Source organism: Aptenodytes patagonicus, chromosome 26 (assembly GCF_965638725.1).
Source record: "Aptenodytes patagonicus chromosome 26, bAptPat1.pri.cur, whole genome shotgun sequence".
Taxonomy (NCBI): Eukaryota; Metazoa; Chordata; class Aves; order Sphenisciformes; family Spheniscidae; genus Aptenodytes; species Aptenodytes patagonicus.
Window position 1 is genome coordinate 426433 of NC_134974.1, and position 25744 is coordinate 452176.

At 65.9% G+C, this 25744-nt stretch overlaps 4 protein-coding genes across 10 annotated transcripts; all 4 read left to right on the forward strand.

The window, feature by feature from the left end:
• The first annotated feature begins 1639 nt into the window (after positions 1-1639).
• Positions 1640-5366, forward strand: SCAMP3 (secretory carrier membrane protein 3). Of its 2 annotated transcripts, XM_076359726.1 has the most exons (9): positions 1642-1745; positions 1826-1903; positions 2001-2141; positions 2229-2349; positions 2453-2581; positions 2775-2934; positions 3366-3467; positions 3577-3694; positions 3839-5366. In XM_076359726.1, exons 1-9 carry the CDS (start codon positions 1698-1700, stop codon positions 3983-3985), a joined length of 1044 nt encoding a protein of 347 aa, XP_076215841.1. In that variant the 5' UTR covers positions 1642-1697; the 3' UTR covers positions 3986-5366. The 2 variants fall into 2 exon arrangements, with proteins under 2 accessions (XP_076215840.1, XP_076215841.1); XM_076359725.1 differs by having other exon boundaries at positions 1640-1745; positions 2001-2349.
• Positions 5367-5976: 610 nt separating this feature from the next.
• Positions 5977-11763, forward strand: ENTREP3 (endosomal transmembrane epsin interactor 3). 5 transcript variants are annotated; one of them, XM_076359731.1, is made up of 12 exons: positions 5977-6601; positions 7303-7359; positions 7523-7633; positions 7820-7945; positions 8042-8149; positions 8337-8497; positions 8605-8704; positions 8791-8875; positions 8994-9572; positions 9852-9920; positions 10147-10409; positions 11011-11763. In XM_076359731.1, exons 1-12 carry the CDS (start codon positions 6383-6385, stop codon positions 11179-11181), a joined length of 2049 nt encoding a protein of 682 aa, XP_076215846.1. In that variant the 5' UTR covers positions 5977-6382; the 3' UTR covers positions 11182-11763. The 5 variants fall into 5 exon arrangements, with proteins under 5 accessions (XP_076215846.1, XP_076215847.1, XP_076215848.1 ...); XM_076359732.1 differs by having other exon boundaries at positions 9855-9920; XM_076359733.1 differs by having other exon boundaries at positions 8812-8875.
• A 580-nt stretch (positions 11764-12343) lies between these two features.
• GBA1 (glucosylceramidase beta 1) lies at positions 12344-15704 on the forward strand. 2 transcript variants are annotated; one of them, XM_076359739.1, is made up of 10 exons: positions 12344-12548; positions 12731-12922; positions 12998-13144; positions 13278-13411; positions 13656-13828; positions 13930-14167; positions 14339-14563; positions 14676-14839; positions 15001-15126; positions 15315-15704. In XM_076359739.1, the coding sequence occupies exons 1-10, from the start codon at positions 12476-12478 to the stop codon at positions 15415-15417; spliced, it is 1575 nt and encodes a 524-aa protein (XP_076215854.1). In that variant the 5' UTR covers positions 12344-12475; the 3' UTR covers positions 15418-15704. The 2 variants fall into 2 exon arrangements, with proteins under 2 accessions (XP_076215854.1, XP_076215853.1); XM_076359738.1 differs by having other exon boundaries at positions 12404-12548; positions 14420-14563.
• A 4124-nt stretch (positions 15705-19828) lies between these two features.
• Positions 19829-23499, forward strand: LOC143171015 (lysosomal acid glucosylceramidase-like). Its single transcript, XM_076359740.1, has 10 exons — positions 19829-19889; positions 20120-20311; positions 20394-20540; positions 20676-20809; positions 21155-21327; positions 21429-21663; positions 22493-22717; positions 22795-22958; positions 23045-23170; positions 23256-23499. Exons 1-10 carry the CDS (start codon positions 19829-19831, stop codon positions 23359-23361), a joined length of 1563 nt encoding a protein of 520 aa, XP_076215855.1. The 3' UTR covers positions 23362-23499.
• Positions 23500-25744: the final 2245 nt, after the last annotated feature.

A 25744-nucleotide genomic window follows, 5' to 3' on the forward strand; every position in this document is an offset into this window, starting at 1 on the left:
AAAATGGGTTTCCAGGTGCCCATGTTCAGCTGTCAAACACATACCCCGGTGTCTATCTGTGCCTTTTTGGCTCTTACCGGCTCTGCAGTGAGGCTGGGGCCTTGGCTTGGACTTTGCCCTTCCATGGGAATTGCTGGGGATGTGTCAGACCTGATGGCTTTGCCAGCGTGTCTGGGAGAGTCTCGCTGGGGTGGTGTCAGTAATGGAGCAGACACACTCAAGCTCTTGCAGAAGAGACCATATCACTTTGCTGTGGCACCGTCTGTCTGTGGCAGATTGTGTCCTGGCTCTGGCAGACTCATTAGGCAGAGGGATAAAGGAAAAGTCCGGCTTCACCTGGAGTTAGTGTGGGGGAGTCTCAAGAGGGGTGACATTGAGTCATCTTCATGTGCTTGTGATCCTAACTTAAAGAGCTTGGGCTGGAAGCTTTCACCTGCCTCCTGCGGTATCGCTCGGCTAGGCAGCAGCCAGCCAGGTGGTGTGTGCCAGGGAACAAGAGCAGGGGAAGACCGTGTCCTGCTGCATGTGTAGCCAGCCCTTGGGTGAGTCTGGAGGAGAATCAGATTGACCAAATAATACCTGCAGTTTGTCTGAGACTTAAAAAAAAATAACCCACACCGGTGTCCAAAACCTGAATGCATAGCCTTTACCTTCCCAGCGGAGAGCACGGCTCAAGGTGCCAGCTGTCTGGGTTGAAGTGGGAGCTCACGGATTCGTGTGAACTTTGTAAGTCTGCGTTCAGAGGCTAAAGAATATTTTTAGTAGAGGGGTGCAGTTGCTGCTAAGCACTGAGAGCTGGGATGGGAACTAGAGGCGGGTATGGATAGATGCCCTGTGCCGCTCTCAGGATGCTGAGGAATCCCTGTTCGGGAGGGCGTGTCGGTATGCTGTCCACATGCAGCTGGTAGTTGATGGAATCAGGGATCCCTATAAATAACTGGTCCAGGAGACACAAAAGTTAAATTCCTCAAGCTGCTCGTCGTGCCACGAATTCTTTCCTGACTCTTTCACTTCCATTGAGTCTGCTGCATGGCTGGTTCGGGTGGGCTCAGTGAAACAGCTGCTCTGCTGCACCCCTGCTGACCTTCCCGAGGGTAAAGCCTGGGTGGGTTCCACGCAGGCTGGAGGCGAACAGCACCGCCGCCGTCCCGGTAAGGAGCCGGAGCCCAGCCGAGGGATTTGGACATGAGGCCTCGGGGGGGACGGACCCGCAGGAGGGGCCTGCTGTCGTGGTAGGCCTAGCTGAACGGAGCCATCGTTGGGTAGAGGAGCCGGCCCTGGGCGGGGGACCCGGAACCCGGGGGGGCATGGGAGACCTAGGGGGACACGGAGGCCCGGCCCTGGGATGGGACACCGGGAACCCGGGGGGGCGCGATGGGGCCCGGGCGGCGGAGAGGCCTGGCCCCGGCCCGGCGTTGCCATGGGCCCGCTGTTGCCATGGGGACGCGCTCCCGGCGGGCCCTGCGCCGGGGGGGCGGGGAAATGCGCCGGCACGTGACTCTCGGACATGTGGACGCATCACGTGCTCGCCTCCGCCCGGCCCCGCGCGTGCGCAGAGGCCCCCTGCAGTGGGGCTCCCCAGAGCCGCAGGCGGTGCCGGTGACGTCACGGTGCGGCGGCCAATCGGCGGCGGCGGCGGCGGCTGAGGGGGCTGAGGCGGCGGCGGTCCCGGTCCCGGCCCCGCTCCCGGCCCGGCCATGGCCCAGCGCGGCGGCCCCGCGGTGCTCCCGGACAACCCCTTCCAGGTGCGTCCCGCCCAGGGTGAGGGGCGGCGGCGGCGGCGGCGGGCCCGGCCCCCGCGTCACACCGGCCGTGTCTCTTGCAGGACCCCGCGGCGGTGCAGCCCCGGCCCGGCCCCGAGCGCGCGGCGCTGGACGCCTACAACCCCTTCGAGAGCGGCGCGGTGAGGCGGCGGGCGGGCGAGGCCGCTTCCCGGCGGCCGGGCTCCCCCCCCCCCCCGCGGCGAGCGGCGCCTCACCGTCCCCCTCTTCTTCCTGCAGCCGCCGCCGCCGTACCAGGCCCCGTCGGCGGCTCCGCCGCCCCTGCCAGCGGCCGGCATGCCCCCGCCGCAGGCGGCCGCGCAGCCGCCGCGGAAAGCCAGCCCTACGGAGCCCCGGAACTACGGCTCCTACGGCACGCAGGTACCGGGGGGCGAGGCAGCCGCTTGGCCGCCGCGGGGTGGGCTAGGGGAGAAGGCGGGAACCCCAGGGCCTGCGTTCCCCCCGCAGGCCTCGGCGGCAGCCGCCACGGCTGAGCTGCTGAAGCGGCAGGAGGAGCTGAACCGGAAGGCGGAGGAGCTGGACCGGCGGGAGAGGGAGCTGCAGAACGCGGCCCTCGGCGGTGCCGCAAGTGAGTGGCCTGCGGGGCAGGGGAGGGATGGCGGCCGCCTTCCCCGCGCCTCCCCCTGCACTGGCACCGCTGCTCTCTCTTTCTCGCCTTCTTCCCTCTGCAGCGAGGCTGAACAACTGGCCCCCGTTGCCGTCTTTCTGCCCAGTGAAGCCCTGCTTCTACCAAGACATCCCCGTGGAGATCCCTGCTGACTTCCAGAAGACTGTTTCTACCATGTATTACCTCTGGATGGGTGAGTCCCTGGGGGAAATCTAAGGGCAGGTCCTGGGAGGAGGTAGAGGAACAAGTGTCCTGCGTGCGAGTGAACGCTGCCGGGCTGGAGAACTTGCGATTATCACGCGGTGACCAGGTCTGGGGGGCTGAGCTCTTGGTGTGGGGAGGGGGGAGCCTTGCTCGGGTTGCTTGACCGATGTCCTCTCTCTCAGCCAGCACCATTGCTCTCTTCCTGAACTTCTTGTCCTCGCTGGCCTGGTTCTGTGTGGAGCCCTCGTCCGGTTCTGGGTTCGGCCTCTCCATTCTCTGGGCTCTCCTCTACACGCCCTGCTCCTTTGTCTGCTGGTATAGGCCGATGTACAAAGCTTTCAGGTGTGTATCTGCTTGAGCTCCCAGGGCAGCGAAGCAGCGGGTGGGATGGCTGCAAGGCGGGTGCTTGAAGCTGGGGAGACTGGGCTGCTTGGGAGAACGGGCCCTTGCGCTGAGCGCGGCACCGATGGTGTCCCAGCCGCTCTTGTGGCCTTTGGGCCTGGGGGATGTGGTGATTCTGCACTGAGCTTCTGGCTGAGGAACAGATCTTGCTTTGGCTGGGGCTCTTTTAAGGAGGTCACAGGAACGTGTTTTCCTGTGGACCTTGCCGTTGGAGATCCTTGCACTGCCTTATGCCTCTTCCTCAGATTTGCCCTTGCTTTAAGACACTTAACCAGTGGCTGCGCCTCTGGGGCCTGCGTGTTCTCTCTCGCTTTGAGGAATGTTTGAGAGTTGTTTTCTGAGGCCTAACCTCGTCTGTCTCTTTCTCCCAGGAGTGACAGTTCATTCAACTTCTTTGTCTTCTTCTTCGTCTTCTTTGCCCAGAACGTGATGTATGTGCTGCAGGCGATTGGCATACCAAACTGGGGATTCAGGTGTGCGTTGTGCTGACCCTGGGGAGTACCTGGTTAGCCGGGTACCCCAGAAAGGGAGGAGGCGGGTGGGGAAGAGGGAACCTGTGGGCAACCGTCTCTTGTTTTGCAGTGGCTGGATATTGAGCCTGATAGCGTTGCGGAAGAACACGGCCGTGGCTGTGATGATGATCCTGGTGTCCTTGTTCTTCACAGCAGTGGCTGTGTTGGGCATCATTATGCTGAAAAAGGTGAGTTTGGATCGAAGCTCTGGACCAGAGTGCCCCTTCAGGAGGATGAGGGTGGGTTTTGGCAGGTGCGGGGGCACAGCTCTGTTTACTGGCGGCCCGGAACGGGGCCGGTGCGCTGACCCCGAGCCTGCCGCTCTCTTCCAGATCCACTCTCTGTACCGCCGGACGGGCGCCAGCTTCCAGAAAGCACAGGAGGAGTTTGCCGCGGGGGTCTTCTCCAACCAGGCGGTGCGCACCGCAGCGGCCAACGCTGCCACAGGTGCCGCCACCAATGCCTTCCGGGTGCCCTAGCTGGGCGGTGGCCCCGGCTTCTCATCGCACGTGGGCTCTTTCTAAGGAAGAGGAAATCCAAGTTGCACTTTCATTGGATCCCCATGTGTCTGCATCAGCTGTCAGAGGCCGCCTCATCCCAGCTTGGAAGTGCTGGTGCCTGAATCGTCTGCTGCTCTAACCCCTTCCCTCACGGATGGAGGCTGTTCTGGTTTGTGCTGGTCCCCTTCCCTCAGTGGACTGGGGAAGGAGCGGGATGGGAGGTGCCGTGACCAAGCCCTGTGCCTGTCATTGCCCTCCCTTCCAGCACCAGGAGCCTCCTCCAGACGTGTGACAGGGACTGAAGCGGCTGCTCACCTTCCCTGTGTTGGCCAGGGCTCCTCTGTTTCCCCACCTGGCGATGCCACTTGTGTGCCCTGGGGCACAAAGGGTTCCCCGTGTGTCCAGTCCCAGGGCGTGCAGGGGCTGGCTCTTCCCTGGAGGCTTTTGCCTGCCTTCCCTTTGATGCGGGACCTGATTCTCTGCCAAGAAAATCATCACTGTCTTCCCCCCAGGGGCTTGCTCCGGTGGGGTGGGGCTGGGTCTGTCCCCAGGGTGCTGAGCTCGGAGGCAGCCCTCCTCCAGTCCCTTTCCCTGTCCTCTCCCTCTCTCCTTTGCTGGGCTGAGCCTGCTCCAGGCGCAGGGATAAGGAGAGTGGGGCCAGGACAGGCAGCGGTGGTGCACATGCTGCTGTTGGGGCTTCCTGCCTTTAGCCTGTGTGCCCAGCCACAGCTGTCCGGGACTGGCACGCGGTGGACCCTAAAGCCAGGCTGGGCACCAAGGAGGGCTCCTGGAACCTCCTTAGCTCCCTCCTTGCCTCCAGCTGAACAGCTTCTCCCTTCCTCTGCCTGCCCTGGGGCCAGTGATCCCTTGCTTCCACCCCAGCACTCTTCACCCAGAGCCTGCCCCTTCCCCAGGGGCCTTCGCCCTCCTCCCTTTTTGGGTGCTGAGCCGGTGCAGCACTGCCTAGTATGTGCCCTGTGTCCCTGCTAGCCCCTGGTGTCCCCCCTCCCGTGTGCCAGTGTCCTCGGGGCTCCCTGGGCCTCGTGTCACTGGGACGGGTCTCACGAGTTCTGCTTCGCCCCATCTCCTCTCTGATGCTCCTGGGTTTGTCCCTGCTGCTCCTGGGCTGGCGAGAGGGTTTGTGCCTTCATCTGTGGGGGCCAGCGCACGCGGCAGGTCCACTGCGGCCATGCCCTGTCCTGCGGCGGGGGCTGGCGCTGGGTGACGGCGGTGGCCCGTGCTCCGGCAGTGGCTGTCCCGCCGTGGGGCAGCTCCTGCCGCGGCCTCTCGTGTGTTGCTGTGCCCGACGCCAAGCCGCCTTCAGGTTTTATTTAAGGAATAAATGAAGTTTCACTCCGTGCCTCCGCTGTCTCCGTGCGTTGCGGGAGGGAGCGCCGGGGCCGGGGCCGCAGCCTCCCGGCGGGGCGGGCCGGACTACAGCTCCCGGCGTGCCGCGCAGGGGCGGCCCCGGTGCGGGCGCGGCCCGGGGTGCGGGCGGCGGCGGGAGCGTGCCCGGAGCTGCCCTGCGCCTCGGGCGCGCCCGCTCCGCCTCCTGCCGCAGCCGCGGGCGCGGCCACCGGGCTGCGGCCCCGCCGCACCGGCCCCGGCGGAGCGGGGATCCCGGAGGCCGCCGCCGGGGCTCGGCGGGGGCGATGCTCGGCCGCGCTCCGCGCAGCATCCCGCCGGCCGGGCGTCCCCGCCAGCCGCTCCGCGCGGGGCCGGGGCTGGGGGGCGCGGGGCGGCGAGCCCGCCGGTAGCCGCCCGCCGGGACCGGCCCGTGCCGGGGGCGCTCCCGGCAGCGGGACCCCCCCCCCGCGGGCGCCCCGGCCCCTGCGCCCGCTGCCCGCGGAGGATGCTCCTGGGCGGTGGCCGGACCCTCGCCCGCTGCCCGGCCCGCGGCTCCCGCCTCCCGGCGCTGCCCCGGGGGCCGGCGGCCTGGCCCGGGCGCCCCGTCCCGGGCGGCGGTTCTCGGCCTCCGCAGGGCGGCATGATCCCCCGGCGGGGGCCCGGCGCTCGAGGGACGGCGAGAGAGGAGGGAGCCCCGGGGCCGCGCTCTGCCTCCGCCCGGGAGCTCTAGGCCGGCTCTCCGGCCGGGATGCGAAGGTACCGGTGAGGCTGGTTCTGTTCCCAGGACACCTCGCGGAGCTTCTGGGGACCCCGGGTCCCGCGTGGCCGTGGGCGCTGCCCCGAGCACCCGTCCCGGGGGGCAGGGAAGAGCCGCCGTCAGCATCCTCCGGGAGGCGAAAGGTGGAGCCCGGCCCGTTCCCGCAGAGCGTCCGTTCCTGCTTCCCCCGGGCTGGCCCCGTCCTGGCGCGGTGCCGCCGGCTGCCCCGGGGCTCTGGGGCCGGCTGCCCCCGCTTGCCGCCTGGGGCAGCCATGCCCTCCCCCAGCGACTCCAGCCGCTCGCTGACCGGCCGCACGTCTCGCAGCCTCACCCACCTCCGCGTCCAGCAGACCTGGCTGCAGATCCTGCTGGTGCTGGGCTTCATCCAAGTGATCTTGGGCGTCCTGATCGTCACCTTCAGCCTGGTGGCGGCCACCATCACGCCCTCCGCCAAGATCCGGCACTCCTGCCCGTCTTGGGCCGGCTTCTCGGTGAGTCTGAGGCTGGGGCAGCATGTGGAGGGGTCTGGCACAGACCTGCTCTGCCGGGTCCGTACGGCTCCCTGGATGCTGAATTTGCTGCCAGTCCCAGGGGAGTGTAGCCCCGCTGCTCTCTCACCCTCTGCCCGTGGCTGCCGCGGTGCATTGTGGGAGAATCCCGGGGGTTCCCCCAGGGTGACCGTGTGAGGGATGGGGACCCCTGGAGCAGTGCAGGGGTCTATCCAGGGTATGCGTTGAGGTGACACGCTTCTTGACAAACCCTGAGCAGGTTTGTGCAGCCGCAGGCAGGGAGGGGTGCATGGGGTGCTGCAGTGGCAACAGGGCGGGGGACCAGGCAGCCCTGCCCTGCTCCCAAGCCAAGCGGCAGAATGCTCTGCCTGCTGTGTACATGGGGTGAGGGCAGGACCCTGGCAGGCCTGGGGTCCCCCACAGTGACCCTGTGGCACAGATCCTGGCCCGGGTTCGTTGCCCGACATGGAGCTGCCCGCAGTCCCCAGGCTCTCCAGTGCCCTGAATCAGCAGTTTCTCCAGGCTTGCAGCACCGAGGCTGCCCCTATGGCCCTGCTGCTCCTGGGCTGGCTCTGGGCCTGCAGGGCTCTGGGGACTCTTGCCCAAGGGTGGGGGCTGCTCTGGGCCCCACTGCCTGGCAGAGACCCCTCCCCATCCTCACCCCTGGGCTTGTGCGTCTGCAGCTGGCGCTGTCTGGACTCGTCGGCATCGTCTCCTGGAAGCGGCCGCTCACCCTGGTGGTAGGTGTTAAGGGGGGACCCCTCCGCAGACGGGACTCCAGGCTGGGAAGGGCAGCACGGGGGGACTGAGCGGCCCCACATGCCCCTAGACGTGCAGCCGCGTGCGTTGGCTCCCTGCTCCGCAGCCCTGCCCGGCTGGCAGCCCCTCTCCTCCCCATTGCAGATCACCTTCTTCACATTGCTGTCGGTGCTGGGCGTCATGCTGAGTCTCGCCGGGTCCATCCTGTCCTGCCAGAATGCGCAGCTGGTGAAGTCCCTGGAGGCCTGCGAGAGGGTGAGGCTGGCTGGGGGCTGCTGCAATGCCCCCGCATGCCCGGGCAGCTGAGCGCAGCTCGTCCCTGGCTGCAGGGCTCTGGGGACACGGGGAGCTGTGGAGCAGGGGTCTGGTGGCAGGACATGCCGGTGGCTCTTGGGGAGAGCACGGTGTCCAGAGGTCCCTCATGGTGTTCCTTGTCCCCAGGAGAGGGACTCATGTGTCTGCTGCCAGGCCCGCTCAGAGCCACTGCCCGCCTCCTGCAGCCAGCGGAGCGAGATGCTGACCATGTTCCCCAACCCCGACTGCCGGAGCATCCGCGTGGCGCTCAAGGTGGGGGACCCAGGGAGGGCCAAGGGCTCCCTGGGGAGCGGCCATGCACCCCGCCATGCTCTGCAGGCGTCCACAGCTCACCCCACTCCTCCTCAGGATCTCCTCTTCAGTGTCTGCGGCTTGACCGTCTTCTCCACCATCATCTGCACGCTCTCTGCTGTTGTGTGCTGCATCCAGATCTTCTCCCTCGACATCGTCCATGTGGTGAGTCCCAGCCGTGGCCCAGGAGCAGACAGGGATGGGGAGCAGTGCTCCCAGGCTGGGGGGGGTGTTGGGGGCAGGGTGCCAGGGCAGGACCTGACCCCAGCCGGGTACAGATTAAGTCCCAGGACACGCATCCCTCGCTGGATCTCTGGGCAGGAAGTCCTAGCTCTTCCTCCTCTCCCTGCAGCTGGTCCCCCAGCGCTCAAGCTCCGTGACGCTGGAATGCACGTCCCCCCCCGACACCTTTCTGCAGAGCATGATGGACTTCGAGGAGTTCGTGCCCCCAGTACCGCCACCCCCCTACTACCCACCCGAGTACACCTGCAGCTCCGAGACTGATGCGCAGAGGTACCCGGCTGGCAGCGGGGCCACCGTGGTGCAGGAGCGGGGGGCCTGTTTGCCCCCAAGCTGGGGTCGTCTGACCTGATGTGGCTTTTCTGCTCTTGCCTCTGTAGCATCACCTACAACGGGTCCATGGACAGCCCTGTGCCCCTCTACCCAACTGACTTCCCCCCCTCCTACGAGACTGTGATGGGGCTGCGGGGGGACAGCCAGGTGAGGGATGGGGGGCTGTGGGCAGGGGATGGCCAGGCAGGACTGGGCTCCTGCTCTGCCTGTGCCCTGACCACACTGTCCCACAGGCCACCCTGTTTGACTCGCAGCTGACGGATGGCTCGCACGCCTGCACCTGCGACCGCGTCCCCTCCATCGTGCTCAGCGGAGAAGGTGAGTGTGCCCCATCAGCGCACCTCATGCTGGGAGCATCGGTGGTATGGGAGAGGGGCCGCGGGGTGACCAGCCCTTCCCGGCAGCTCTTCACCCACCCCTGTTCTGGTCCTTGTAGTGTCCATGGACAGCGGGTCCCTGATCATGTCCGAGATCATGGACATCCCCGGGGACAGCAGTCCCTCGGAGGACTCGTGCCTGCTGGAGCTGCAGGGCTCCATGCGCTCCGTGGACTACGTCCTCTTCCGCTCCATCCAGCGCAGCCGCGCGGACTACTGCCTGAGCGTGGACTGCGTGCAGTGCAGCCACCACGCGCGCAGCCCCATGCTGGGCTTGCAGGGGCCCTTTGAGGAGATGCCTCAGCCCCGGGTGCGGGGAGAGCGTTCCTACTCCTGCTCCACGGCAGAGCCTGGCCACGACGGCATCCTGGTGGGGGGAGCCGTCACCCACAGCTGCAATCGCCTGGAGGGGCTGGCCCGCTGCGTCGGTCCCTGCTTCCCCGAGGTGCGGCTTAAGGAGAAGGGCTCGCTGCAGGGGCGCGGGGGAGACTGCCCTGCAGGGCCCGGCACCAGGCGCCTCTGCCACCCACGGCGCAACAGCGAGACCTCCTGCCCCTCATCCCCAGCCCCGGGGCTGAGCCAGCGCCCGCTCGTGAGGTCGCACAGTGACCCCGGCGTCCTGACAGCCGGTGATGCTGGTAGGTGGCAATGGCTGCCGGGACAGGGATTTGCGCGTGGCGGTGTCTGACCAGTGCAGCTGGGATGTGCTGTGGGTTTTGGCTGGGTTTCTCCGTGGCCTGGTGGGATTAGAGCCAGTCTGAGGCGGGCAGTTGTCCCAGGGGAATGGGGGGAGCAGGCGGGGGCTGCTGGGCTGGGAGGGGTGTGCTGGGTGGGTCCTGCTGCCAGTGCCGGTGCTGGGGGGCCGCACAGCAGTGCGGGGCGCTGCCAAAGGCTGAGCACACTCTTTCTGCTCCCAGCAGATTTCAGGGAAGTACTTTATACCAAAGCACTGGAGGACACCGTGTCCAACTCCTCTGCGGATACAGGTCAGGGCACTGGGACGTGCAGGGATATACAGAGGAGTAGGGAGGGTGGGGGGAGTGCTTCTGCAGCCCTTTGGGGATCGGACTCACCCCATTGGGGCTGGGACAATGGAGACCTGGGGTGGTACCGTTCCCACCAGCTGGGGAGTGGAGACGGGACCCCTGGGTACTGCAGGGACAGGTCCCATTGGGAGCAGTGTCCCGGCATCCGACGGTGGCATCTCCGCAGGGCTGTGCTCTGAGGCCTGCCTGCTCCGCCATTCGCACTGTGACTCCCCCCCGCTGCTCCGGGCTGGCTCAGCGGGGAAGAGCAAGCTGCTGCCCTCCAAGAAGGTGACGCAGCAGCTGTCGAAGACAACAACCCGTTCCCTGGGGGACCTCAAGGTCTGCCGGGGCACCCGCGGGCTGGTGGCCAGGTTCCTGCAGAGACCCAAGCGCAGCCCAGCAGCTGGCATGGAGGTGCCTGGGCACAGCTCCCAGGGGCACAAGCAGGTGAGCTCTGGCAGCCACGGCGCCCCAGGGGACAGGGGCAGCTCCCATTTTCCAGGGAGCCCCATCCATGCCCTCTCTCACCCTCCTGTCCCCACCAGCACCTTCACACTGGCCTTTCTGGGGTCTCTGTTCCCTGCCATGCACCCTGTGGTGCCGGGACCCCAGCTGCAGGCAGGGGCTGCAGGCAGAGCCTCCTTCCCGCGGCACTGTCCTCGCCCAGCCCTTCTTGGCATGGCAGCCCCTTCCCCTTGGCCCCCACCATAGCTGCAAGTGGGAAAATCATGCGTGTCGTAATGGCTTTGGCTTTGCCCCTGAGTCATCGCAGCCTGGAGGCAGTCGCTGGGATGTCCCAGCCTCGGCTTACGGGATGCTGGAGACCTTGTGCAGCCCAGGAGGCCCTGACAGGAACGAGCCCATCCTTAATGACAGCATACCCACATGACACACGCCTCCGCCATCCCTCGCCACCCCCGCTGTCCTGCCCCACGTCCCCGCCTGGCTGCCCCTGGAGCGCGGGCCGTCCTGTGGGGTGGGTGAGCATGGGGTGCTGCAGGCAGGGGTGCTGGCCGCACGGCTGCAGCCTGTCCCCATGGGGTTGCAGGTTCCCTGGAGCGCCTGGCTGGGAGCGGAGCGGCCACATGAAGGCATCCACCTGCAGAGCTGCGGGGACCTGAGCTCCACCTCATCCCTGCGCCGGCTCCTGTCTGCCCGCCGGCTGGAGCGCAGCCGCCCGCGGAGCCTCAGTGGGACCTGCAAGGAAAGCGTCCTCTGATGGCGCACCGCCACCCACAACGCAGCCTCCAAGGGGACCCTCCCGGTGCGGAGCAGGGGGGTCCCGCTCTGGGCCAGGGCCCTCAGACATTGCTTGGACGTTGCTGCTGCCCTGGCGAGGCTGGGTCCTACGCTGCCGCCCTGGGGCCTATTCTGGGCTCCTTCCCCAGGCGGGGCCAGGGCGAGGGGCTGGTCCCCTGGGGTGCCTGCTGGGGGGCTGAGACGACTGTGCCTGTCCCCTGCCCTGTCTCCTGTGCCGGCTGTGCCTGCCCCTGTGCCAGCCATGCCTCTACCCTGGGATGGCCGTGCCTGTCCCCTGTCCTGACCCCCCCTGTGCCAGCCGTGCCTGTCCCCTGTGCTGGCCATGCCTGCCCCCTGCCCTGTCCCCCGGGATGGCTGTGCCTGTCCGCCACACTGGCCATGCCTTGTCACCTGCGCCGGCCGTGCCTGTCCCCGTGCCAGCTGTGCCTGTCCCCTGCCCTGTCCCCCGCGCCAGCTGTGCCTGTACCCTGTCCCCTGTACAGCCCCTCAGCCCCGTCCCCACGCCGGCCGTGCCCGGTCCCTGGTCCCTTGCGCTGGCCGTGCCCGCCCCCTGCCTGGTCCCCCCGCCCGGCTGCGCCCGGGGACGCGTTGCGGGGCCGGTCCCGCGGCGCTCGCAGCCGCGCTGCCCCTCGCTAGAGACCGAATAAAGGTGGTCGCCGCCCGCCCGGGGCCGTGGGGCCGGTGGCGCCGGGGGGGGAAGGGGCGTGGCGAGGCGAACGGGTCAGCTGACCGGTCACGTGAGCGGCGGGGCGGGGCGCCTGGGTCACCGGCGGCGGTTCCGTGAGCGCGGGGCCGCAGCCGGGGACGGCCCGTACCGGCGCTGGCCGCGGGGCCGGGCGGAGCAGGGGCGCAGCGCGTTGCCCAAGCGGGGCGGTGCCGTGCCCGGTGCCCGTCTGCCCCTCCCGGGGTTCCCCCGGTGCCGGGGGGTGAACGGCCCCGCCGCCCGTGCGGCTCCCCCGGGGCCGCGGCCCCGTTACCGTCGCGGGGGTAGGGCCGGGCCCCCGCCCGCTGTCTTGCCCAACCGGGGCCCGGCCCACCCAGTGCCGGTGCCGCTCCTGCACCGGCGCCCCGGGCGTGGGCGGGACGGGAAGCCCGGGCGCCCTTAAAAGCGAGGCCGGCAGCGGGCTCGGGGCTGCGGGGGAGGTCGGGCAGCCAGCGCGGCCGGGACCGGCTCGGGGTGTCACCGGGACGGGAGGCTTCGACGGTGCCGCTGCTCACAGGCCCCGGGACCCGCCGGGGGACGCAGAGGGGCCATGGGGGCCGCCGGTGCCCTGGGCTGGCGGCTGCTGCTGCTGCTGCTGCTGCAGGCCGTGCACAGGGCCGCAGGTGAGCGCGGGGGCGGCAGCGGGATGGGGGTGTCTGGGGGCAGCACCGGAGCTGGGGTGCCCGGGGAGGTGATGGGGGGCTAAGCGGGGGGGCAGAGGCAGCACCCCGGGGCGGCCAGGAGAGCTCTGGCAGGGACGCGTCCCTGAGCTGGCAGCTGCCCCCACCCTGCCCGTGCCCCCCAGGCGCCCGGCCCTGCAGCCCCAAGTACTTCGGCCGTGACGCCATGGTGTGTGTCTGCAACGCCACATACTGCGACACGCTGGACCCCGTGGTCCTGCCGGCCCTGGGCACCTACGTGAAGTATGAGAGCAGCAAGGCTGGCAAGCGGCTGGAGCGCAGCGAGGGGAGCTTCCAGCGCAGCCTGCGTGCCCCAGGTACCCGCTGCAGCCGGCAGAGACTGGCTGGACCCTGCCTGTGACCCACCGTCACACCAGCTTCCCTACCTGCAGATCTCGTCCTGACTGTGGACACGACACAGCGGTACCAGAAGGTGAAGGGTTTTGGCGGTTCTGTCACCGACGCAGCTGCCATGAACATCCTTTCCCTGCCAGAAACAGCCCAGGATCACCTGCTGCGCTCGTACTTCTCTGAGGAAGGTGAGAACATTGGGGGAGGTGGGAGGGATGGTGACCGGGGACCCTGTGGGCCTCTGCCTGGGCACCGGCAGGGCTTGGAGACCTCCTGTCCCACTGCCCACCTCTGCCCATCCCACCCCACTGTGCCTGGTAGGGCTGGAGTACAACCTTGTCCGGCTCCCTATGGCCAGCTGCGACTTCTCCCTTCATGCCTACACCTACGATGACGTTCCCTTCGACTACGAGCTCACCCACTTCAGCCTGCGAGATGAAGACACGAAGCTGAAGGCGAGTGGTTAAACATTGGAAGAGGCTGCCCAGGGAAGTGGTTGAGTCACCATCCCTGGAAGTATTTAAAAGACGAGTAGATGAGGCACTTAAGGACATGGTTTAGTGGGCATGGTGGCGTTGGGTTGACAGTTGGACTCGATGATCTTAGAGGTCTTTTCCAACCTCAATGATTCTATGATTCTATGAGCGGTGGGAGGGAGCAGGGCCTCAGCTCAGGTGGTCCCTCTGCCTGCTCCTGCAGATTCCCCTCCTGCACCGAGCCTTGGCCATGAGCAAGCAGCCGCTGTCGCTGTATGCAAGCCCCTGGACCTCCCCGACCTGGATGAAGACCAGCGAGTCCTTCGTGGGGAAGGGCACGCTGAAGGGGCAGGCAGGGGACAAGTACCACAAGACCTGGGCCAACTACTTTGTACGGTAAGGAGCACCTGGAACGAGGGGACAGGGGAGATACTCAGGGGATCCTCAGTGGTGGTGCTGGGGAGACCCCATGGCTCACCCTTCTCCCCTGCGCCCAGGTTCCTGGATGAATACGCCAAGTACAACCTGACCTTCTGGGCGGTGACGGCAGAGAACGAGCCCTCGGCTGGGCTGATCAACAACTACCCCTTCCAGTGCCTGGGCTTCACAGCCGAGCAGCAGCGGGACTTCATCGCGTGGGACCTGGGCCCCGCGCTGGCCAACAGCTCCCACCGCCACATCCAGCTCATCATCCTGGACGACAACCGGCTCCACCTCCCGCATTGGGCCAAAGTGGTGAGTGCGGCATGGGATCCGCCAGCACGGCGAGCCAGGGCAGAGCCCCAGTCCCACTGGTGCAGCACGTCTCCGTGGAGGGCTCGGCCACTCCATCCTGCAGCACGAGTGCTGGGGCGCTGGCTCTCTGCCCTGTGATACCCGGTGATGGCCGGCTTTTCTCCCTGCCAGGTCCTGGAGGATGAAAAGGCAGCTCGCTACGTCCACGGCATTGGGATCCACTGGTATCTGGATTTCATTGGTCCCATACAGGACACGGTGGTGCCAACTCACGAGCTCTTCCCTGACTATTTCATCCTGGCCACGGAGGCGTGCATCGGGGCCCATTTCTGGGAGAGGGACGTGATCCTGGGCTGCTGGGATCGGGGGAACCAGTATAGCCACAGCATCCTGACGGTGAGGCCGCCGTGTTGCCCTGCACGGCAGGCCCTGGAGAGGGCTGCCGGTACGCTCCCTCTCCCGTCGGCACCCTGCTCCTTGGGCAGACGTCTGGGCTGTCCTGTTGCAGAACCTGAACCACTTTGTGGCCGGCTGGACCGACTGGAACCTGGCCCTGGACTTGGAGGGGGGCCCCAACTGGGTCAAGAACTACGTGGACAGCCCAGTCATTGTGGACACCAGTGAAGGCATCTTCTACAAGCAGCCCATGTTCTACCACATGGGGCACTTCAGGTGGGTCGGGGCCCCCCGACACACTCTCAGCTGCCCGGGCTCCAGCTCCATGGTTGCAGTAGCAGCTTGTCGGGAGGAGAGCAGGGCAGGTTTGTTGGGAGTGGAGCTCTTCTGAGGTCTGAATCCCTTCCTGGGGTTGCTTCTTGCTTGTGCCCGTGCAGTAAGTTCATCCCCGAGGGCTCCCAGCGTGTGGGGCTCGTCGCCTCCAAAGAGTCCAAGAAGGTGGACCTGGAGTACACAGCTTTCCTGCGCCCTGACGGTGCCGTGGTGGTGGTGGTTCTGAACCGGTGAGCAATGCAGCCTGGCCTGTGAGCATGGGACCCTGTCCTGCCCGGGGGTGGGGGGGGGGGTGGGGGGTGGGGGGGGTGGGGGTATGTGTGTGTGTGTGTGTGTGTGTTTCCTCCTGCTGGGCCTTGTGCACTGCTGGTGCTCGGGAGCTGCCGCAGGTCTGACCCCGCTGCTCCTCGCCCTCCAGGTCCCCGCAGAACATCACCTTCGGGCTGGCTGATACAGTTGGCCTCATCGCAGCCGTGGCTCCGGCCAGCTCCATCCAGACCTACCTGTGGCAGCGGCAGTGACAGGGCTGGGATGCCCATGGCTGGCCAGGGGCTGGACCGAGCCAGGCCAGGAGAGCAGCGCCACTCTGTCCGCAGGCTTGGGCCTGGGAGCGCGGAGGAGGCGGCTCACCGCTGTCTGCGCCGCGATGGAGCCGAGCACTCAGGCGAGCTGGAGGAGTGAGCTGGGCCAGGGAGTGCTGTGCACGTGCAGGAGGGCTGGGGGCACTGGTGCCCCTCAGGTTGGAGATCCCACAGGCTGTGAATGCTGTTTTCTGCTGCTCTGACATTAAATGCTGATGCTGCCTCTATGTCTGCGGCTGGAAGAGAAACATCCAGGTTCCTCCCCTGCTCCCGGGCGCCATGGCTGGGTGCCACCCGGGCACGGAGCCCGCAGGAGTCCCAAGAGCAGCGCAGAGCACCTGGAGCCCCATGGAGCGGCTACTTTCCCTGCCCACCCCTGCTGTTCTCCCCCCTGACCCCAACTCACAGCGGGGCTTACCCTGCTGGGGAGGTGCTCCAGGCACCAGTCTGCTCCCAGTTTCAAGCATGTGCTGCCTGGTAGGGGGCTGAGCCAAACCCGGGTGCTCTCCCAGTGCCTTTGTGGGCAGGTTTAGGAGCTGGCCGGCAGCTCAGGATTTATCCTGCATGCAGATGCTCTGGGTCCCGGAGCAGGAGTGGGGGCAAAGCGCCTGGACACCCGCCTTGGTGGAAGCCCTGGGCAGGGATTGCAGCCAAGCTTCAGCTTTTTGTGCTTTTCCTGCCAAGCTGGAGCCACTCGCAGCCCGATGCTGGGGTGGGGGTGTGTGTGGCTCACATCTCACCCAGCCCAGGGTGCAGGATGTTACCTGAGGTCGGTGCTGGAGGCAGAACCAGCTCCAGGAGCATCACAGCATGGTCGGTTCAGGGTATGAGCCAGCTCTGGATGGGGTCAGGGCATCTGCAAGCTTCTCCTGGGGCTTCGCAGGGAGAGGGATGCCAGCCGGGCTGCAGCGGCCCTGCAATGGGGTGTGCCGTCCCCCGTGGGGATGGGGCAGAGTGGTCTCCGCTGCGACGAGGAGGTTCAGGGCGCACCAGGGGCTCTGCACCTGCTGTGGAGCCGGGGCAGCTTGAGCAAGTGGGCACAGAGCCAGGAATGGGTGCCGAGTGCGGGCACACCCAGGAAGGAGGGAGGGAGCTCGGAGGGTGTGCTGAGCAGAGGATTAGGACAGGGAGGTCACGATTGCAGGCAGGGTGAGGAAGGGAGGCCAGGGCTGCTGGGCTGATCCGGGTCAGCCAGGTCGAGGCAGGCGGGATGCGGCCCGGGGATGCTGTCAGGGCTGACAGCCGTGACGCTGCGTGGGCCGAGCACAGCCCAGCACCGGCTCTAGCAGTGCCCGGGGTGGTGGGTAAGTGCGTGACAGGGGCACCCTGGGAAGCTGGCACGTCCTGCACCGCGGTGCCGCCGGGACGCTGCTCTGGGGCAGGAGCCCTGGGACCCCACAACACTGGGGGGTGCCCGAGTCCTGGGGAGAGCTGGCTCTGCAGAGGGACACAAGCATCCCGCTCCTGCCTGGAAGCTGTTTATGTTTGTCCACAAGAGGGAAATATTTCTCCAGGATTGCAGCGACAGCAAGCCCCGCTCCCAGCATCCCTGCGCCCGAGTGCAGGACCGCTCCTTCACCTGCTGCTTCTTTCCCAGGTTCTTACTTACCGGCTTCCTTTAATGTTTTACCGGCCCTGCTAATAAAAGCCGATGTCCAGATGCTGAATCATCCCGGGACACATGCCCTCATCCCTGTGCTGTGCTCAGGTCTGAAGGACTGACTAGCTCCGGGTTAAATGGAGAGGGGGTGAATCGTCCGACGTTATTGGGCTTGGCTCATTAATTCTTGTGCAAAGTGTTGCCTCATTTTGGGGTGCACACCAGCTGGTGACTGCTGGGGCTGGGAGGATGGGACCCCCCCCAGCAGCTGGCCTGGAACCAGTGACCACCAGCAAGGGCCAGGTCTCCCCATGCTCAGGGCCGAGGTCCAGCTGCCTGACAGGACCCTGGAGCCTGAGCTGCTGCCACGATGCCGCATTGAGGCTCTGCACACCCAGCTCCCGCTTTGGCACCAATGTTTTTGGAGTCGCGATGCCTGTAAAGGCAGCTCAGCCCCAGCTCTGTGTTCCCAGGGTCCCCATCCCCACTGGCCTGGCTGAGGGACAAAATTCACCGCGCAGGCTCCTCCACCTGCTGTGGGGCAGGTCTGCAAACACAGTGAGAAACCTCGTGTGCTGCAGCAAGAAATGGCTTTGAGAGGATTTGGTGGGGCTGCCTGGCATCTCCTGTGCCACCCGCTCCGCACCGAGGCGTTGCCCTTCCCCTGGGTCTCACTTTTCCTGCTCAGCAGGAAGCTCTTATCAGCCAGTGTTGATAGGGATGAGCTCCAGCAGCCTCCGCAGTGTTTTTCCTCCAGGGAGCTGTGGGGGCTGCGGGGACCCAAGCCGGCTGCGGGGCTGTGGCTGGGTGGGGGGCAGGCAGAGCTGGACCCCGAAATGGGGAGGGAAAGGGCATACGGGCATCCCAGGTAGCTGGCAGGAGGCAGCTGATCACTGTGGGGCAGCAGGGGCTGACCTATTAACCCTTCCCCAAAATTGGGGCTTATTAGCCTGGGTGTAGCAGCCGGCTGACATGTTAGTCATAGCTGGGGGTGGGAGACCGACGTGGCCAGGAGCTTCCTTCCGGGGCTGCCTGTTTGCCCCGTGAGTCGTAACTGGGGGCTGCCCAGCCCCGTTTGCCCCTTTCCTGGTGGCAGCTGGCCCCGGGTGCCCGGTGGCTCGGCCCCACGTGGCTCGGCCCCGCATGGCAGGCGGAGGCTTAGGACCATGGCACGGCAGTGCTGGAGGGTAGGAGGAACTGATGAATTGAATTGCCCCACAGCTGCATCTGATATGCCAGAAAAGGAGAAAATTAGTCATGAAGTGCTGCTCCACCCGGGGAGGGAGAGCTAACGGAGTGGTTTAACCCTGTGGAGGGAAAACCTGAGCCCCGGCGTTTGGCGCGCTTGGGCAGGCGGAGCAGTGGCTGGGAGCTGGCTGCTCTCTGTCCCCCTGGGCCACCCCTGCAGAGAGATGCTAAGGGCATCCCCGCAGTGATGGGTGCGTGCATGCGTGTCCACGGGAGCAGGCATGTCCTGGGCGATGTGACCAGGACCAGGTGGTGTCTGCATGCCTGGGTGAGCTGGCCCGGTTCAGCCCTGGCTCTTTGGACTGTGAGGGTTGCTCTCGGAGGAGCAGGGAGGGCTCCCAGGGTGGTTTGTCACCAGGCACAGAGGAGCAGAGCTCTGCTCCTGGCATGGCTGGTGTCGGGGCAGTGGGTTCCCCTCCATGGGTCTGACTTGACAGTGCAGCCCTGGCTGCCATTGCTGGGGGTCAGAGCGCAGCCCTGCCTGTGCAGGAGCTGGGGCAGACTGGGGCACTTGCCAGCTTGCTGTTGCTGCTGCTGCCTTCCGTGGTGTGTGCTGAGGTGGGGCGAGCAATGCAAAAGGATTGGGCAGGGCATGGCAGCAGCCACATCTGCCATCCTCGCCTGGGGGTCCTGGACCCTCCCCAGGCTGGGTGCATGGCCACAGCAGCTCTTGTGGGGGGGAATGGGGGAACTGGGGTGATGGGCAGGGGTAAATTGCTCAAGGTGCTGTTAGAGCTCATTAGCAGGACAGCCTATGGTGAGCCTGCCCGTGGGCTCTGCTGTGCTTCCAGGGATTCATCCAGACCCTGCCTGACAAAAGAAAGAAATCAGCTCTTCCTTCAGGGCATTGCAGTGGGTTCTCAGAGCTGCCCCGTGCTGCATCTCCCTGTGCTGGTGGGGCCTTTCGTGTAGCCAGAGCTGCCAGCATGATGTCCCCATCTCTCCTCTCTGGGGGCTGATGCTCTTGCATGGCAGCGGAAGGCAAGGGGGACCTAGTGTTCCCCGGCTCTGGCCCCATGGCGAGGAGACGTACGATGGTCCGGGTCCAAGACCAGCGGTAGGTACGGCCCGGGAGGAGAGCAAGGAGGAGCTGTGGGGGTGGGAGAGGGTGTGCTGCGGAGGGAGGTCTTGAAGCAGCTCCCCGTAAAGACGAGGTGGGGAGGCTGGAGCTGCCAGAGGAGGAGGAGGGCTGGCAGCAGTGCAGGTCGGGGAGCAGCCAGGGCGGAGGCGGGTGGGCTGCGGGCTCCCGGGAGGGATGGACCCACCTCACCTTCCTGTAAGGCGAGGGTCTTTGCAGGGGTGGGGGGAGGACGGAGCGTGCAGCAGGAGCTCCCTGGCAGCGGAACAAGGAGTGGGGGCAGAGGAGACGGTGCTGATCCAGCTGGGGAGCACAGCCTGCCCCTCCACCCCCTCCTGCGCCCGTGCCTGCCTTGGCTGAGGGTGCCCCTGCTCACAGGCTCTGCTCCCCAGGACCCGCTGGAGCTGGGGGGACGCAGAGGGGCCATGGGGGCTGTCGGCATCCTGGGCTGGCTGCTGCTGCTGCAGGCGGTGCCTGGGGCTGCAGGTGAGCACAGGGACGTCGCAGGGGTGGCAACGGAACAGCGTGGTTTGGGTGCCAGGGTGTCCTGGGACAGGGTCAAGGAGCCCGGGGGCAGCACCGGAGCTGGGGTGCCCGGGGAGGTGACAGGGTGTGGAGCATGGGGGCAGAGGCAGCACCCCAGGGCAGCCAGGAGAGCCCTGGCAGGGACACGTCCCTGAGCTGGCAGCTGCCCCCACCCTGCCCGTGCCCCCCAGGCGCCCGGCCCTGCAGCCCCAAGTACTTCGGCCGTGACGCCATGGTGTGTGTCTGCAACGCCACATACTGCGACACGCTGGACCCCGTGGTCCTGCCGGCCCTGGGCACCTACGTGAAGTATGAGAGCAGCAAGGCTGGCAAGCGGCTGGAGCGCAGCGAGGGGAGCTTCCAGCGCAGCCTGCGTGCCCCAGGTACCCGCTGCAGCTGGGCAGGTGGCGGGTGCCAGCACAGGACCCCTGGGCACCACGAGCTGAGCTGGGGTCTCCCTCACAGGGCTGCTGCTGACACTCAACGTCTCCACAATGTACCAGCATGTGAAGGGCTTCGGCGGGTCCCTCTCTGATGCTGCTGCCCTGAACATCCTGGGGCTGTCGCGGCCAGCCCAGGACAACCTGCTGCGCTCCTACTTCTCTGAGAGTGGTGAGCAATGAGGGCACTGGCAGCGTGGGGTGGCTTGTGGGGTCCCCGGAGGCGGCTGTGCCTGTCCCCGCTGCAGGGACACTCATCACCTGGGCACCTGCTCTGGTGCCGCTTGATGCCTTTCCTGCTCCGCAGGGATTGAGTACAACCTCATCCGGCTCCCCATGGCTTGCAGCGACTTCTCCGTGCGCCCCTACAGCTACGACGACGTCCCCCATGACTACGAGCTGAAGCACTTCAGGCTGGCGGAGGAGGACCTGAAGATGAAGGTGGGAGCCTGAAGCCACTGCCATTGGCATCTTGTCCCCTCTCCTGCTGGAGCTCCTGCGCGTGCCGGGACCCCCGTGACCAGGCGCTGCCAAGCCCCATGCATGGCAGCAGGGTGCGTGGGGACAGCCCATGGGAGCTGGCACCTCCTCCAGGGCATGTCCTGGCGCATCCCGGCTGGCACTGGCAGGGTGCGGAGCCGGGGCGCCGTGCCATGGGGTGGTGCTCACAGGCTGCTGTTCCCCGCGGAGGTCCCTTGAGTGCTCCCCTTCCTCCCGCACTGGGCCGTGTGGTTTTGGGGGGCTGCAGCTGCAGCTGAGCAGGTCCTTCTGCCCCCCCTCTTGCAGATCCCCCTCCTGCACCGAGCCTCAGCCATGAGCAGGCGGCCGCTGTCGCTGTACGCCAGCCCCTGGACCTCCCCAGCCTGGATGAAGAGTAACGGGGATGTCCGTGGGAAGGGCACGCTGAAGGGGCAGGCAGGGGACAAGTACCACAAGACCTGGGCCAACTACTTCATCAAGTACTGTCCCCTGGGGCTGGGATGCTCGAGGACCGCAGGGGGCCAGGGTGGGCAGAGGGTGGGCAGGCACGGCTGACGCTGCCCCCCCTTCCCTGCGCCAGGTTCCTGGACGAATACGCCAAACACAACGTGACCTTCTGGGCAGTGACGGCGCAGAACGAGCCCCTTGCAGCGCTCCTCACACACCCCCAGTTCCCCACCATTGCCTTCACTGCCGCGCAGCAGCGGGACTTCATCGTTCATGACCTGGGCCCCGCGCTGGCCCGCAGTCCCCACCACACCCAGCTTATCATCCTGGATGACCAGCGCATCAACCTCCCGCACTGGGCCAAAGTGGTGAAGAGCAAAGCCCACTGCTCTGCCTGGCTCCTTCCTCTCCCTCCACTCCGTGTCCCACCTAAGCCTTGGGTTTTAGCTGAAAATTAAGCCAGCAGCCACTCCCAGCCCTAGACAGAGCAGGAGGCAAACCAGGTCTGCCGGAGAGGGAGCTGGAGCCAGCTAATTCAGTAGCAACCGCCTCTGTGTGTGCCTAGCTGAAGCAGGGACAGGAGGTGGCATTCCCGCAGCATGGCACGCAGAGGCACTGCTGGCATGCCAGCACCTTCTCCAGGCAGTTTCAGCTAATTCGGCTTACCCTTCACAATGCTGAAGAGCTGTTCGTGGGAATTACCTTAAACTAAAAGGAAAGAAAATAAAATGCGCTCCTGCCCCTGCCTTGAGCGAGGCTGGAGCTGCAGGGGAGGGCGCAGCACGTCCCTCCCTCGCCTCAAACCATCAGCACCCCAGGGACCAGGCAGGGCTGTGGTGCAAGACCACCCCGGGGGGGGGGGGGGGGGCGTGGAGGGAGGACTAGGCAGCAGTAGGAGCCATGCAGGGGGGCGAGGAGCCCACCAAGGGGCACATCTGCCCACACACACACCTTGCTCTGTACCCAGCAGGGTACCGGAGCCACGTTGGGGTGCTGCTCATGGCTTGCTGCTTGGGGTGCAGGTGCTGAAGGGAGGGGGCTGCAGGCGTGGGTGCCTGCGGTGCCCACAGGAGGGGACAAGAGGGGAGGCAGGTCTCCCTAGGAGACCCTGCTGGCATGTGGGGTCCATGTGTCCAACCCCACGGGGCTTAGGGTGGTGGTGGCCCTGGTGCAAGGTGTCTCCTTTGCTCCCCCCAGGTCCTGGGCAATGCCACCGCTGCCCACTATGTCGCCGGCATGGGGGTTCACTGGTACCTGGACGGCATCGTCCCGGCCAGCTGCAGCCTGGAGGCCACCCATAAGCTCTTCCCTGACCATTTTCTCCTCTACACGGAGGCCTGCAGCGGCTTCATCACCCTCCGGTTCTCTGTGTCCCTGGGCTGCTGGGAGCGAGGGGACCGCTACAGCCACAGCATCCTGACGGTACGGCCTCCCGACACTGCCCGCCCAGAGCTGGGGGCCCTGCTCAGCCCCGCTTAGCCCCTTCTCCGCCTGCCCAGGTCCTGAACCACTTTGTGGCCGGCTGGACCGACTGGAACCTGGCCCTGGACCTGGAGGGGGGCCCCAACTGGGTCAAGAACTACGTGGACAGCCCAGTCATCGTGGACAGCAGCAAGGACGTCTTCTACAAGCAGCCCATGTTCTACCACCTGGGGCACTTCAGGTGGGTCAGGGCTGGGGGGGGGGCTCAGGTGCTGCTGCCAGCCTGAGATCGGGGGCACGATCCCTCTCCTGCTCCTCTCCCCACAGCAAATTCATCCCCGAGGGCTCCCGGCGCGTGGGGCTGCATAGCAGCCGCCGATGCCTCATCTGTCAGCTGGAGCACGTGGCCATCCTGCGCCCTGATGGGGCCCTCGTCCTGGTGGTCCTCAACAGGTCAACAGGGCTGTCCGGGTGGGGGGATGCGGGGGGATGCTCGGCCCCAGCTGTGCTGACCTGCTCAGTCTCTCTCGTCCCCCAGGTTTGGCTGGGATGTGCCATTTGGGATCCGGGACCCCGCCGTTGGTTTCATCGAGACCATGGCTCCAGCCAACTCCATCCAGACCTACCTGTGGCGCCAGCAGTGATGGCCAGAGCAGTGCTGGGGACGGCGCCAAGTGGCTGGGGGTCTCCGGAGCAGTCAGCTCTTCCCCCACCCCTTCCAGCATCCTTCAATGGTGGAAGCGGGTGCTGACTAACTGCTGAGGGTGCGGGAGGGACCAGGGGTCCTGCCCCCGCACAAGGGGCTGCATGTGCTCCCGGCGCTGGGGTCTCGCCAGGACTGCTGCTGCTGGCGCTTCCCAGCCTCCCCCCTCCCTCCCCAGCACCCCCCAGCCCCCTGAAAGCTCCTGCTGCGCTGTCTCCTGGACCACGCTTCCACACGTGGCTCCCTTGAAACCTTCGCGTATGTCTCGGGCGCCAAGTAAAGCCGTGACGTGCTCCCTCCAGTATGCGCCGTCCCCGTCAGTGTTTCCTCTACGCTCTCGGAAATTGCTCGGTTTTCCTCGGAGAGGTGGCGAGGGGTGCCCCGGAGGGCTCCATCCCCGTGGCCTGCGTGTGGCTGCCTTGTTTATCGCTGCAGCTGGAGCCTCAGCCGCTCGCCAGCTCTTGATTTGTTTCATATGTGCCGTTGGTTTTCCCCAGCCTACTTTTTTTTTTTTTTTTTTTTTTTTTTTTTAAAATCAAAATGTCCTGTTGCACCAGGGCAGACACTGCAGAAAAGGCCGAGTAAATTATATCAGTGTCCCCATCCACCAGACCTTGCAGACAAATTACGTGGATGCCACCTCTTCCAGAGATCACGCTGCTGGCCGCATCCAGCCACCCTCCGCCGGTGTGGCCTCCGGACAGACTCCCCTCTATTCTGGCCGTGGCTGACATCGAGCTGGCAGCCTGCAATTACCTGGCCATCCTGTTTGCTCTCTTTAAATACTGGTTACAGTATTTGCTTGCTCCAGCCTTTGGGAACGTTACCAGCATCTTTGAAGTCCTGGAATGAGAAAGCCAGAGCGCTCCTTGGCAAACTCCCCTTGTGTGTGAGCTGCGGAGTTGCTGATGTTGGGGAAAAAGAAAAAAAAAAAAAAAAAAAAAGAGGTTTAACAGCTGTTTTCTTGAGTGCAGCATGAAGGTGGCACTGGGCCCCGTCTCAGCCCTGTTCACGGAGCACATCTGCCCGTCCTGTGCTTTTATCGATGTTCCTGGGTAGCACTGGCCCAAATGGCAGCTGGGCTGCCTGCGCTTCTCAAGGTACATCAAAGCTCTGCCATGCAAGGAAGGCGCATATGGAGCCCCGCACCCCCAGATGTTCAGCAGCACTCAGGGACGCGGGTGCAGGGAAACGCTTCAGCACAGCCCCTCCAGGCGGGCTCCGTGCTCCCTGGCCATCTGGAAACGCATCTGCCGCAGGGCTGGTACCTTCCCTCCACGCTGAGAAGCTGACGGGGAAACTGAGGGATGCAACATCCCCGGTGGCAGGTGTGAGGGGCCGGGGTGAGGCTGGAGGAATCATCCCCATCGTCCCTGCCGGCCGCAGCCTGTGCCGGGGGGTCCTTGCTCTGGCCGCAGTGGGAGGAGCGGTCCCTGGTTGAGGGGCTGCCTCCCTGGCCACCCACACGAGCGGCATCAGGGGGACACCCGGGCCAGGCTGGGCAGATCCCGCCTCTCCTGTGGCTCTGCCCCCTCCTGTTTCTCCTGATGGGCAGGTGCCTGCAATTAGGAAGGATCCCAAATTAGAAGGTGCGGAGCCCAGACTTGTTTTGCAGATGATAAACTGCTGCAGCCTGCTCCACCTAGCCTGGCTGCGCGCGTGGGGCTCAGGCATGGGGGGCACGGGCCTACGGCAGGGGTGAGCGGGGCCCCAGCGGCCGGCACCTGCAGCCCCCCGCTGCACCCATCGCCTTCTCAACTGGGCGGCGAGGAGTGGGGTGCAGTCGTCCCTGCTGTGGCTGGCTGCTCGCGGGGTTGCCCGCGGCCCCGTCAGCGCCTCTGCCCACGCCAGGAAAGTTGCTGGTGCAGCCACAAGCGGGGCACGGGTCATGGCTGCGGCACTGGCTGCAGGCAGCTCTTGCCTGTGCCCATGGCAAAGCCAAGCTGCTGCCGGGTGGGACTCGAGGCCAAGCAGCCGCACGACCACGGCAGGGATGCCTGGGTGGGCACGGCCGGCCCTACCCCTGCCCGAGGGTGTCCTGGGGGGACAAGGCTGCTTTCGTGGGGCTATTCGCAAGGGGAGCGCTGCGCTGGGCTGGGCAGAAGTGGCTGCAGGGGGGCCTGTCTGGGGTGATGGAGGCAATTATGGAGGGCTGGGGGGCATCCTGCTCCCCCCCTTCCCTGCTCCCCCTTTGCCCCCCCCCGGCTTCCCTCTGGCCACTGGGACAGGTTTCAGGAGAGCTTTGCAAATGCTGCGGTGAGTGTTGAAAGCTCTCATTGGAGCGAGGTTGCAAAATCATCCCTGGGCTCCTCTTCAATGCACAG